Raw genomic sequence first — 14,949 nt, 5'->3', positions numbered from 1 at the left:
AAATAATGGAGAGTTGTATTGAGAAAAGAAAGACATTAAGGGTCGTTTGATTGTCGGTTAGAGTTATGCATGTATTAGTTATGCAGGTATTAGTTATGCAGGAATAAGTAATACAAGGATTAGTTATGCATGTATTAGTTATACAAGGATAAGTTATGCAAGGTTGAGTTATATTGGGATTAGTTATGCGGTAGCTATATAAGGATTAGTAATATAAATATAATGTGAGTGTTATTTATTATTAGCTTACTTTATTTTATTAAAATTGTTAATATAGTTTAAATACACTTTTTTAAACAAAAAAATACAAGTTTGAATAAAGGGTATTCTTGTCATTTTGTATTTTAATACAAGTATTACTAATACATGTATAAGTTATTCCACCTTCTACCCTGCATAAATAATACATAGATTCCGTCATAACTTATACATGTATTAGTTATGCGAAAAAGAAAAATATGAACCAAATATTGTATTAGCAATGCTACATTTTGTGTGGAAAAGAGGAAAAATCAGTGTAGAACCTAAAATGGTAATAATACATAGATAGTCATTTAAAGGTTATACCTCTATTTCCCTCCTTTTACTGTTTTTCTGTTACATAGTGGGATTGGTAAGGGGAAGGGGGGAAAGGGGATAATTTGAATGGAAAAACTTGGACTAATTACATTTGACAATACAAAGCTACAGAGAAAATATTCACAGTTTTTTGCAACATAACATGAAGCACAAAAAAACAAACTAGAGAAATTTGTTCATCATTTCTTTCTTTCCTCTTCAAAATCAATATAGCCTTCATCAAATGAAGATTCACCAGAAATACCTGGTTTCTCCATCGGAAAAATTAACTTTTCTATACTAGTTTGCTTCTTCTTGACCAATCCGACAGGCCTTTCAGATAGTGAAACCAAACCCTTAATTGCAAAACCATTTGCTATAGTATCAACATCTATGGTTCCAGAGTACAGTCCCCTGCTTCCACTAACCAGCATATTTCGTGTCTCTTCACTATGAGAAAGCACAGGAGGCAGTAGATCAATCAGCTGTGGAGTAGGCTGATTGGAGTTGTTTATGAGCAAGCGAAGCGTCTCTCTGGCACTTTTCTCAGCTACTGAATCTGTTTCTGGAAGTAAGGGATTCAATAAATTTGGGTGCAAGTGCGGAATAGTGCCAGAGATAGAAGGACCTGCACTGACCAAGTAACTTTGGCCAGAAGAGCAAACATCAATAACTGGAATATGGACAATAGGATCGCACACTAAAGGTGAAAAAGAAGATATTTGCTGCGAAGTTGCCAAAGATAATGGCAACCTGAACACTGGCTCGGGCAAAAAAGTTGGGAAATCGAAACTGGATAGATCAGTGACAAGAGGTGGCTTTGGTGTCAAAATACTAGATGGACATGCAGGTGCTATTGAAGAGAGTAGTGGCACTGACAATAAGTCTGCAGACAAGATAGGCAAGTTTGGAGTTCCAACTGAATACTGCGGAGTGGATACAGCAGGAGGGCACCAACAGTAATAAGGAGAGAAAACTGTTGAATCCAGAGAATGGATAGTAGCTGCAGGGTCTCGGAAAGGAGGGCAAGCAACAAGTGGCTCCAAAACATTTGAAGGAGCAGTTTCTCTTTCAAGTTTGTCTTCTTCAACACAATTAGAACTAGGTGTATCTGTGCTACTTGTGCCTGCAATCTGGCAATCTACACATGAAAGATATCTATCATTAAAAGCACTAGATATAGGACTAAGGCTACTCATCAGGCTGGTATTTGACCCTAGGCCAGCGAAGTGCTGAGGCCGCAGAGGTTTCTGAGATACAACTGATATCTGGGCATTAAGACCAAGTTCAGAAGAATTAACAGAGCCATCTGCTGAAGGATCTCTTGACAGAATGGAACTTGCTTGAGGATTTGTGGCAGATGAACCTAGGAGATAAGCTCGAAGATGAATGGCAAAACAGTCCAGCCGTGAATCATCAATTCCAGTTAATTCAACCAAGGAAGGTTTCTTCTTAAGCAAATCCCTCATCTAAGCAAACCACAATTGTTAATCAGATTAGCCCTCTACTTATTCAATATAAAGCCACAAATATTCAGAAGTTGATTGCAGTAAACATAAAAGCATATCTACCTTTCTCCGCAACTCATCTCCAAGGAGCTTAGACTTCTCTGAACACCAAAAATAGGAAGTCTCATCGTCAGGGATATTTATAAGAAAAGAGCGTCCAGACTGGTCTGACACGATATCCTTAATCTCTACGGCAGCACAATCAGATTCACTATCAAATGTCCCAACTCTCGCTGTTCTACCATCATCCCCAGTGAATGAGATGCTCAACTCAGATGTTGGCAAAATTGCAAGGTTTAAGTTTCCCCTGTTGCAACAGCACAAGAGAAAAAGAAATGCTTAGGTGCAGTTAGAAGTCAACATATTACATACCAAATCAAATGTAACCAAATTCAGCACGCACTTATCACTTGAGAATCCTACACTTAATGCCCTTGCTAACACCAAAAAACAGGAAATGGTATTATGAGCTCCTCAAAAGAAAACTCTAAAAAAAAATACAAAAATTAAGGCAGCGAGACAATTCCTCATCTCAAACTTTGATATCTTTCCTTCTTTCCACAAGAGCATTCTTACTGGACAAGTTTAGCCTCTGAAACAAGGGCAATATCCTTGTGCAAAATTGCGCATCACTCCCGACATATAATTTAATCCTTTAGGTGGATGCCTGACCTTTTTTATGACAAGTAGTAATTAAACCAGCTAGTGTAACACGTAGGTAATGCGACCTTGTGAAATACAGGTGCACTTAATACACAAACGAGATACGTATTTACTATAAGGAAACAGGAAAATCACATGGGTACACCAAGAGAAGATAATTTTTTTTCCGGGGGATGCCGTTTTGAGGGGGGGGGGGGGGGACTCCTCCATTCATGTATATTACTTAGCTTCAATGAAGCGCGAATGCCAATAGAAACTAACTATAGAAAATCTCTTTACTAACTGAATGTTATCAGAGAATACAACGACAAATTTAAAGAGAAAAGTAGAAATGTAAAAGCAACTATGAGGTATGGACTGGAAATGACATAATAGCATGTGACAAGGAAACGACAAAAAGAACAACAACAACAACAATAACGACCCAGTAAAATCCCACTAGTGGGGTCTGGGGAGGGTAGTGTGTACGCAAACCTTACCCCTACCCCGATGGAGTAGAACAAGGAAACGACAAACTGAACAATATTGACACTTCTAGTTCAGACAGAAACGCAACCAAATCATTAAAAAGAAAACATCAAGGGAGAACAAGACACACATCTAGATAATTCAGAGTGAAGTAATCAAATCATGTAATATAGAAGCATGAAACTACCTTGACTTCTTCTTAATTCAGAGATCATAATAGTATACGCCCAATTTACCTACAAATCAAAAGATATTTCATGTGGAAGCATGAACATTTGTTACCAGTAATAAACAACACAAACATCTTGGCAACTTCTAATCATGATCAACAAGCGAATGCACAGGTTAAACTGGATTGCGCTACATAGTATCAAATAAGCAGAGAGATGTCGCAACTTCAATGTTTAAATAATCAGAAGAGAACAATACGAGAATACTAGAACGCAGCACTAAGCCTCATATGCAGCAATATGACAAAAGTGATAGAGAACATGATACTCACTAATGGATCAGTGGAAAAACAGTTCTACCAGTCAGAAGGGGTCTATTACTATAAAGAATGCCAAAAAAACAACAACTTATTTTCCATCTCCATTAAGGCAAAACAACTTATAGATAAGCAACTAATCTATGTTTTAATAAGTAATTGAAAACTATTTAAAAAATAAGCACAAATATTGGGCATGCTACAATTTCTAGCATATAAGAATATATAAACAAATCAGCTATTCATTTCACTATTTATAACAATGACATGAAAAGTTGAAGTTATCTGCCTTGGAAACTTCAAAAGGAGTCTAAATGGCATTTAGACTTTAGAATTACTTCTTCTAGTTACAGCTAACACTTCCTAGTTCACTGTTAAAATGAGGCGCCTTTTCAGTCTGTACTGGTGGTAACTAAAATGAAAATATTAGATATATTATAAAGAATAGGAAGGGGCATTTAGACAAGTACTAGAAATAGAAGTGCACATCCGGTTACTGAAAATGTAATAGTACAAGATGTGAATCCACAAGGAGTAGATAATAACTAAGATCATCTATACTGTATTCCTCTGTGTACCATGACAGTAGCAAGAGATAAGTGAACTTAATTTTGTTCAGCAAGCATTTTGTGCTAGTGCTTAAAGTACAAATAATTACAAACTTTATTTTCTTCAGCATCCTGACCAGATGGGGTTGTTAGCATGCCACTGACTTGTGTGCCAAATTTAAAGTCATTCTGGATTCATTTAACATGTTTTGGCACAAGATTTGTAAATTGAAAAGTTTGGAAACTCAAAAGATCGAATCGAGGTGTGAATTATAATTTCAGGGTTGTTTGACGTGATATGAGACCCCGAGTAAGTCCATATAATGTTTTAGGACTTGTTGGTATATTTGGTTGAGATCCCAAGGGTCTCGGGTGGATTTCGGGTGGTCAACGGAATTTAATTTTGGCATTTCAAGAACGTTTGACGCCGTTTCCATGATGCTTGATAAAGATGCCAATCTTAGCTTTGAGTAATACATCAATCTTAGCTTGCCAGAGACAAGATTATGAATATAATAATAGCAAAAATAACTAGCTGCAACTAAATGCATCAACTTTCCTACAATGGAGAAGGAAGAGAGGATAAAAAGAGCACAATCTAAGTCTACCAGTCAAATCACGAAGGAACTGATTTAACTAAAGCAGTCAGTCATTAGAATGTCACAAGAACTACAAGTAAACATAAAAAATAAAAAATGCAACCAATGTAATACATGCATAAGAGCCAATATTTTAGCCACTACCTAGTAGTGGTCGGGCACAAGAGTGTCCCCTGCTTCTTGATCTTCCCAACACGCATTGAAACGAGTGGGATGCACAAGCACCTGGCAAGCATTCCAACTTCTGATGGTTCAAAATTCTGTCGAAAGAACAACAATTACGATCACATACTCTTTTTATTCCAAATATAATATCGCATCAAACAACGTCACAATCAAATTAACACAATGACCTAAAATGAGCTCCACGCAGATTTAATTGAACTTCATTAAGTAAGAAAAAGGCTGAAGAAATACTTGCTCTCTCTATCCCAATTAATGTGGCACACTTTCCTATTTGGTATATCCAAAAAATTGACATTTTTTTCTATAAAATAATTTAACTTTAAGATTCCCATTTATTGTTTTTTTTTACGTTGATGAGATGATTGTATAACCACACCAATGATTATAACTTGTTTTAAACTACAAATTTCAAATGTACTTTTTTTAAACTACGTAACCAGGCAAACAAGGCCGCATAAAACGGGAAAAGAGAGTACCGCCCAGTCCCACATTAGTTGTCATGTTCATTTCTCAGAAGTCAAACTCTGTGAATTTTTATTAAAATTTCTTTTCAACATTTCACATGAAAAAAATTGCTACTTGTAGTATTTTTTGAATAGTTTTTAAATATCTAAATTTTAGTTTAAGATATTGAGTTAATCTAAGGGGAAGTTACATATTTGGCCACTCGGCTAAAAATATTTGCAGCAGCTAATTTTTTTGGACGAACGGCTATTCAAGTTAACTCTCTTAATCATCTCTAATCCAATTTAACCTCAAAAGATTAGTCAAATTGACTCTTGAAAAGTGAAACATGAAAATTAAGATAATTTGAGACGTACTTGACTAAGATAAGCGAGTAATCGATCTTCAGCAGCACCGGTGGAAACATTTAGCTTCAACAAAGGCTTTAGCCTTTCATCGACTCGACAAGCTCCCATCACCTGCAAATCCAGAGCCAGAAGCCACTGAACAACGTCGGTTTCTCCTGATGTGCACGTGCCGCCCGACGAAACGCCGCCGTACGAAAAATTATCCTCCGATGACGGCGATGACGTATCGTCGAATTCCTCCACACTGTTGGAATTTTCTACGTCATCAATCTCCAGATTGTTCGTACTTTGTTGTTTCTCTGAATGATGATCCATTTTAAATTTCAATTAATTAAGGTTAAATTTGTTCGAAAATAAGCTCGTAATCCAAAAAATTTGAAGAAAATAAGCTCGTAATCCAAAAAATTTGAAGGAGAATTGAGAGAAAATAACGCAATCCACACGTCGAACAGCTGCAAATAGGAAACAAGAGGCGTTGAGTTCCTTTAAATAGGATCCGATGGAAGGCTTAACGGATTTCAGATGTGGTAATGAAATGTGATTTAGGGCTAAACTGGAGTCCAGGCAATTATGGTATTGCGTAGGGCCAAGCTGACTCTTATTGGGCTCATATTCCTATTCCTACTACTAACTTCATTCCGAACTTATTTAATTGGGCACGAAATTTAAAAAAAAATAAAAGACTTATGAAATTTATGATTCTAAATAAGTTAAAAAGGAACAGAATATTTATGTGGTTATAAAAATTTTTTATTAAGGGTAAAATTATAAATTTAAGTTAAATTATTACTAAATTTGAAAATAAGTCATTTTTTTAACGGACCAAAAAGAAAATAAGTTAACGGAATAAGGCACAGTTTGAGGAGCTTAGGGTCGTTCTCGTTGCCAACCAAAGGGACAGTTTTGATATAATGCTTAAGTTGATGTTGTACACTGTTAAGTAGGAGTTGGACTCTTGTACTGAATTGACGTAAATACCCAAAACCACATTACTTGCAGCCGTTTTTCATAGAATGTGTGTTTTTGCCCATGTTGTTCGGGTTATTTCCCTTACTTATCTTACTACTTTTTTATAAATAAAATGAAGTTTGAGGACTTTCAAATGCCCATGCCTGATGTCAGGGCAAAGTGCAAATAATTTCCTAAGAAAATATATGTAAGGCTCCAACTCCACATAGGATAGTTCCTTGTTCCAATAACTAATCGAATAATTTCATGTTTAAACATAATTTATCCATATCTATTTATATCTATACTATATTAAAAGCACAAACACGCTTAGCAAAATATTGTTCGCATTTTTTACCCTTTAAAAATAAATTTCACACTAGACAAAATAGTCATTTGATTATTTCTCTAATATTAGAAATATGAATAGTCATTTAATAGTTTCCTAATATTTAGGAATTCGATATCAATTAAATTTTATGTATTAAATATTTTCCTAATTTGAACTGTGTAATATCACAAATAGTAACAATGAAAAATAATATTTTGTGACTAGTTTCAAAAAGTCGTTTACTACTTTTACGCTTAATTTGAACTGGAGTCCTTTTGTTTGTCATGCCTTCAACAATTAATTCTTTTAAAAAAATAGGTAATTTAGGTAAAAGTTTTGAGTACTTTCAATTCCTTTTAAGTTTAGGAGTTTTCTTTTATTTGTTATAAGTTATAAAAACTTTGAGTGCTTTGACCTCTTTTTAGGTTTAGGAATCTTTTTTTTTTTATAAAAAAAATCGATCAACTCCTTGTAAGAAAAATATTACTAATTCTTTATAGATCCACCTTGGCTTAGGTTTAGGAGTTTTTTTTTATTTTTTATGGTAAAAATCTCGAGCACTTTTACCTCAAATTTAGGAGTATGCGTTTTATGCTTGGAACCTAATATTTAGGACTTAAAATTTATTAAAATTCTACTTTATATAAATCCTTCATTAATTATATTATGTAACATGACTATAATTTCTTACATATTTTTTTCATAATTCTTTTCTTTTTGGTTAGTTAAGAGACATAACAACATTGTGAATAAATATTAGAGGCATCCAATATGGTTTCGAAACCCTTGTTCTTAGTCTTTGTTGACATAAATCCCCCGTAAGTATCCAATATGTTGTCTAGCCCTTCCTTGTTTTTACGATTTTTTTAATTCATTCAAATTTGAGGTTTTTGTCTTTCTTCATTAAACTTTTGAGATTTTAGTTTATATAAATTTAACATTTAAGCTTAACTTTATTTTTAACAAATTCAAGCTTAAATTTTTCAACTTATAAAAAAAAATCTTGTGGGAAGAAAAATAAATTTAGGCCAAAAATCGAAATTGTTCAAGCGATAACTTAAGTTTTTCTTCTTCGTCAACGTAAGAATTCTCTCCCGCTCTGTTCTTGATAAATCACACATTCATAAATTTATGCTAAATAAAATTATAATATGAATTTTTGTATATTTTTGCCTAATAAAGGAGTTTGAAATCAATTAAAATTTAATGATCTATTGGATAAACTTTGTCCTTTCATTATTGCATTAAGATTATAAACTATAATTTATTTTCATATCATATTTGTAGGCTCAAAACCAATGGTTATAGCAAATTAGTCTAGAGTGCAGATTTATCTTTTAAGTACGTTTTTGTAGTGTCTGCATTAAGCATGGAGGTTCATTCGACAATTCTGAAGAAAATTTGAATCATTCTTTTTCTCTTTATATTGATCTTACCACTTGCGATCAATTGCAGTGCATTAATTTTAGTGTGGGACCTAATGAAGTCGAGCTACATTTTGTGCTCCTAGCTAAAATCGATTTCTACTATTCAAACTAATGTTTGAAATTAACTATTGATTTATATTTTCTTTGAATATTTCTTCTCGAATTTTGGCTACTAATCTTTGCGTTATATGTCTATACATAGTTTCACTATATATAGCTCATTGAAATTATATGTTCTTCATTTATATTTTTTTTCTCTAAATTTACTCTTTTGAGTTTTTTTTGTTCCTTTTACAACCTTAAATTATTAATTATATTTAAATAAGCTGATTAACTTAAAAACTTTTTTCATAGTTTCTTTGATTAAATATTTTACTTGGTAAGTTATTATTATTGTAAATTAATATGCATCCAAATGGTTAAATGATAAAGAGTCATCATTTTTTTTTCAGTATTAAATACATAATTTAAAATTTTTAGGATCGATAACATCGTTTATGAAAGAGAAATTGGGTTAGATTCAATAATATACTAACATATTATTATCTCATAAAATAAAATATCTATAATTAAAATAATATATAACTAACTTAACTGATTTGTTTATCTTTGCAAGTTCTGAAAATATCCAATTACTACGTCTATGTAATCACGTTTATTTTTGTCACTTAAATCACTGTTATTTTAATGTAATTTTCTATTTTACATAATTTTTTTTTTGTATACAAATTTTAGTTTACTGACGTTATATATACGTGAAACGCACGTACCTTAATACTAGTTATATTAAAAGTGGGAAACTCATAACTTAAAAGTTAATTACAAAAGTGTCCTTCTAATTAGCTATAATTTACTACTTAAAAATGACAGTTATTTCGAAAAACAAATTTTGAAGAGCCACGACAAGTCGTGATGGTTCGCAAAAACTAAAACAAACGTTGGTTTGCACATCTATTTCTTATTATTCATCCGAACAAAAGTGAAAAATGACTATTCTCCAGAAAAGCAAATAAAGAGAAGAATTATATGAGTGTGTTGGGGTTCTACAACTGTTACATGCATAAATTTATATTCCTTTCGGTGGCATATATATGCAAAGGAAATTGACATCAAAGCTTGAAACTTCACAACAGTGGAGAGACCGTAACGGTTCTAACACTTTTCTTTCATTTATAACTTTCTTTTATCTTTTGACTTTTTGTTAGTCGTATTATGTATGGTAATAAGGCAAAGATAAATGAAGGAGAAAATTAAGTGATGTGTTGGCAGCCAAACAAAACATGCGATTTGGTCCTTTCAACTCCAAAAATGAGCGACTTGTAAGTGTATCCGTATACGATCAAAATCGAGTCTGCCCTTCGTATGACTAGTCGAGATTGGAACATGATGGTCTAAAGTTCATCATTGTAACATCGAGCCATGATGCAAAGTTAGGTTGTCGAGCTCGGGCCCCAGAGACCGATCAATATCGAGATCAGCCAAGATCGAGATCGAGACCCAAAGACCGATCAAGATTGAGATCGGTCAGGATCGAGACCCAGAGACCGATCAAGATTGAGATCGGTCAAGTTCGAGACTGATCCAAGAGACAAAAAAGCTGTTATAGCCACAAGTGGGGAGAGAATCTCAGCGGAAATCACGACTTGAATCAAGAAAAAGCTAATTAATTAATCTATCATGGGATCCCCACTATGTATTTTTAATTATATCCAAAATGGGATTCCCCCACTATATTAAGAGTTGTTATCATTTGTAGACATTCATTTTTTCATTCAGACATTATTCTTTCTGAGATACATAGCAAAGAGAACAAATATTATCCTTTTTGGCTTTTGATATATAGTCATATTATTTTTCTATCAATCGTTCTTCACTCAATTTGGAGGCGATACAACTTGAAGGCTTGGGTCAACTAGTTCATTCGGTTTATATTCATTTCTTTTATAACTAATTTCGATATTCATTTACATATTTTTCGCGATTTGTATCAATTTATATTACGTATCCTTAGAACTACGTATAAATTCAACTCTATCCGTTTTTTGGGTAAAAAATTTGGCGCCCACCGTGGGGCTAAGGATAATAGTGGTTATTTAGTATAAATCTCTACAAAATACACTATTTTACACTTGCTCTTGGAAGTATCTTTGATTTCATGTTAAAAATGACGAACCCACAATTAATGACCCTACCTATCGACAACGAAGCTGACCATCAAGATGAAAATAACAACCTGATGACCGGGGATAAAAGGCCACTCGTTGACCCCGTTGGAACTAGGCCCGTAGATCCAATTGAAGTTAATTCACATGTGTCCATTGAGGCGAACTAACATTCCGACCCCGAAAATAACATTCATGGTGGAACTCGATCTGCAGTTCGAAAAACACAAAATGTTGGAGAAGATGGGATCAACCTGCGCATGATTTTCGAAATATTGCAAGCTCAACAGGTAGCGATAACTCAACTGCAGAGCCAAACCCATGCACCAAGTAGGCTCGAGCCCGGTCCACCCCAAGAAGTCACCCACAGAACGGGGCCAGCTATAGCAAGGTCAAATGAACAGGAATTAGGGACTAACCCCGAAATGATAAAGATGCTTGAGGAACTGACAAAATGGATAGAGTTAGGAGAAAAGAGGATTGAAGAAAATGACAAAAAAGTAGAAACTTATAACTCCAGGGTTGATCAGATCCCGGGGGAACCACCAATATTGAAGGGCTTGAATTCCAAAAAGTTCGTACAAAAGCCCTTCCCCCCCGAGCGCAGCTCCCAAACCGATCCCCAAGAAGTTCCGCATGCCCGAAATTCCTAAAAATAATGGAACGACCGACCCCAACGAACATGTCACCTCACACACATGTGCCATTAAAGGGAACAATCTAGAGGACGACGAGATCGAATTCGTATTATTAAAGAAATTCGGGAAAATTTCGTCAAAGGGAGCAATGATATGGTATCATAATTTACCGCCTAACTCTATCGATTCTTTTGCCATGCTTGCAGATTCTTTTGTAAAAGCACACGCCGGAGCCATAAAGGTCGAGACCATGTAGTCGGACATTTTTAAGGTAAGGCAAAAAGATAACAAGATGCTAAAAGAATTCGTATCTCATTTCCAAACGGAACAAATGGATATACCACCGGTCACGGACGATTGGGTCGTTCAAGCTTTCACCTAAGGACTGAACGAACGAAGCTCAATGGCTTCACAGCAGTTGAAGCAGAACTTGATTGAGTACCCGGCTGTTACCTGGGCCGATATAGACAATCGATATCAATCGAAGATTAGAGTCGAAGACGACCAATTGGGTTCTGGGTCAGTTATTAAAAGGGACATCGACCGAGAACTGATGTCGAACAGGGACCGATACCGGCCGTATAATGGAGATCGTAGGGGTAGCAAACCAGGATGCAACTTCATACGAGGCGAAAGGAGAAGTGATCGAGGCTAATGGTCTCGAAGGCTGATGAACAAGAATGGTTTTGACAGGCATACCAGACCTAAGGAAGCACCTAGGTTATCAGAGTATAACTTCAACGTTGATGCTTCCGCCATCGTGTCGGCTATCAGACGCATCAAAGATACTAAATGGCCTCGACCTCTGCAGTCTGATCCAGCCCAGAGAAATCCCAATCAAATATGCAAGTATCATGGCACCAATGGCCACAGAACGGAAGATTGCAGGCAGTTGAGAGAAGAGGTAGCTCAGTTATTTAATGAAGGGCACCTTCAAGAGTTTTTAAGTGACCAGACCAAAAATCATTTCAAAAGCATAGAGTTCAATAGGCAAAACGAACAAGAAGAGCCACAACACATTATCCACATAATCATCGGAGGGATCGATGCCCCCCAGGGGCCAGTGCTTAAATGCACTAAGATGTCGATTATAAGAGAGAAGCGATCTTGAACTCAGGATTACATACCTAAAGGAACCTTGTCCTTTAATGACGAAGATACAGAAGGAATCATGCAGCCCCATAACGATGCACTGGTAATATATGTACTTATGAATAAAACTCAAGTTAAGCATGTGTTAATTGATCCAGGTAGTTCGGCCAACATCATTCGGTCGAGGGTCGTAGAGAAACTCGGTCTACAGGACCAGGTCGTGCCCGCAACCCTGGTACTAAACTGATTCAATATGGTATGTGAAACTACTAAGGGTGTGATAATTCTGCCAGTAAACTCGATCCATCATGGTCCCCGATGATTCCGACGCTACCAAATCAACGATCGAAGAACTGGAGCAAATCACGCTAATCGAACATCTGCCCGAGCAAAAGGTATACCTGGGCACAGGGTTGAGTCCCGAGCTCAGGAAAAAACTTATTCAATTTCTTATAGCTAACATGGACTGTTTCACTTGGTCCCATTTTGATACGACAGGGATCCCACCGGAAATCATCACTCATAGACTAAGCTTGGATCCGAAATTCCATCCGGTAAAGAAAAAAAGAAGGCCCCAGTCCGAGGTCAAACATGCCTTCATAAAAGACGAGGTAACCAAACTTCTCAAAATAGGATCCATTCGAGAAGTAATATACCTCGAATGGCTAGAAAACGTGGTGGTAGTCCCTAAAAAGGAAAACAAACTTAGAATGTGTATAGATTATAAAGACTTGAATAAAGCATGCCCCAAAGACTCTTTTCCTTTGCCTAATATCGATTGTATGATCGATGCCACGACCGGCCACGAGACTCTCAGTTTTCTCGATGCCTACTCCGGGTACAACCAGGTACAGATGAACCCGGAGAATCAGGAAAAGACCTCGTTTATCACTAAGTACGGTACCTACTACAATAACGTAATGCCATTCGGTTTAAAAAGTGTTGGTGCAACTTATCAACGCTTAGTAAACCGAATGTTCAAAGAACAAATAGGAAAATCAATGGAAGTTTATATTGACAACATGTTAGTTAAGTCCCTGCGAGTAGAGGACCATTTAAAGCATTTGCAGGAAACTTTCGATATACTGAGGGAGTACAATATGAATCTCAACCCCGAAAAGTGTGCATTCGAGGTTGGCTCGGACAAGTTTCTTGGTTTTATGGTATCCCATCGGGGAATCGAGATCAACCCCGATAAAATCAAAGCTATCGAGGATATCACGGTAGTGGATAATGTAATGGTCTTGCAGAGGATAACAGGACGAATAGCTGCCCTAGGACGATTCATTTCGAGATCCTCAGATAGGAGCCACCGATTTTTCTCATTACTTAAGAAGAAGAGCAACTTTGCATGGACTCCGAAATTCCAGCATGCCTTGGAGGAACTAAAGCAATATTTATCGAGCCCTCCGCTGCTTCATACCCCGAAAGTGGACGAACAACTTTTGGAGATAGCAATAAGTAGAGTCCTAGTTCGAGAAGAACAAGGTACCCAATTCCCGATTTATTATGTCAGTCGAAAAATTAGCGCTTGCTTTAAAAGCGCCTCTAGAAAACTAAAACCATATTTTCAATGTCATCTGATATGTGTTGTAACAACTTATCCTCTTTGAAATATTTTACACAAACCCGAGCTTTCGGATCGATTGGCCAAATGGGCCAAAGAAATCATTGGGTACGATGTAAAGTATTTACCCCGAACCGCCATCAAATATCAAATCTTAGCGGACTTCGTGGCTGACTTTACGTCGGCCTTCGTTCGCGAGATTGAAGAAGAATTACTGATAAAATTGGGTACATCTTTGGGAATCTGGATCCTCTTTACGGACGATGCCTCGAACGCAAAGGGGTCCGGACTAGGCATCGTACTAGAATCACCCACAGGTAATGTAGTTAGACAGTCTATCAGAACTACAAAATTGACTAACAATGAGGCCGAGTATGAGGCCATGATTGCAGGTCTCGAACTAAGCTTGGGAGCGGAAGTCATAAAGGCTAAGTGTGATTCCCTCCTCATTGTAAACCAAGTTAACGGGACTTTTAAAGTCCGAGAAGATCGAATGCAGAGGTACTTGGATAAACTACAGGTGACTCTACATCGATTTAAGGAATGGACCTTGCAACATGTACCCCGAGAGTAGAACATCGAGGCTGACGCTCTTGCAAACTTAGGTTTATCGGTCGAAGACGACGAACTCAACTCGGGGACTATCGTACAACTCATGAGATCGGTAATCGAAGAAGGTCACGCCGAGATAAACTCCACAAGTTTAACCTGGGACTGGAGAAACAAATACATAGAGTACTTAAAGAACAAGAAGCTTTCATCATATCTAAAGGAATCAAGAGCTCTGCGCACAGAGGCAACATAATTCATCTTGTCCGAAGAAGAAACGCTGTTTAGAAGGACGTTCGATGGACTATTGGCAATATGTTTGGGACTGGGAGAAACGACTACATCATACGAGAAATTCACGAGGGCACTTGTGAAAATCATTCTGGTGCAGATTCGCTGGTCCACA

At 36.3% G+C, this 14,949-nt stretch overlaps 1 protein-coding gene across 1 annotated transcript; it reads right to left on the bottom strand.

The window, feature by feature from the left end:
• Nucleotides 1–489: 489 nt before the first annotated feature.
• LOC107783050 (uncharacterized) lies at nt 490–6,289 on the bottom strand. The gene is made up of 4 exons (XM_016604011.2): nt 5,839–6,289; nt 4,976–5,091; nt 2,130–2,373; nt 490–2,027 (listed from the first exon to the last, which is right to left on the bottom strand). Exons 1-4 carry the CDS (start codon nt 6,142–6,144, stop codon nt 759–761), a joined length of 1,935 nt encoding a protein of 644 aa, XP_016459497.2. The 5' UTR covers nt 6,145–6,289; the 3' UTR covers nt 490–758.
• Between the last annotated feature and the right edge of the window lie 8,660 nt (nt 6,290–14,949).

Source organism: Nicotiana tabacum, chromosome 13 (genome assembly GCF_000715075.1).
Source record: "Nicotiana tabacum cultivar K326 chromosome 13, ASM71507v2, whole genome shotgun sequence".
NCBI classification, from domain to species: Eukaryota; Viridiplantae; Streptophyta; class Magnoliopsida; order Solanales; family Solanaceae; genus Nicotiana; species Nicotiana tabacum.
This window is presented reverse-complemented; position numbering and strand designations above follow the sequence as displayed.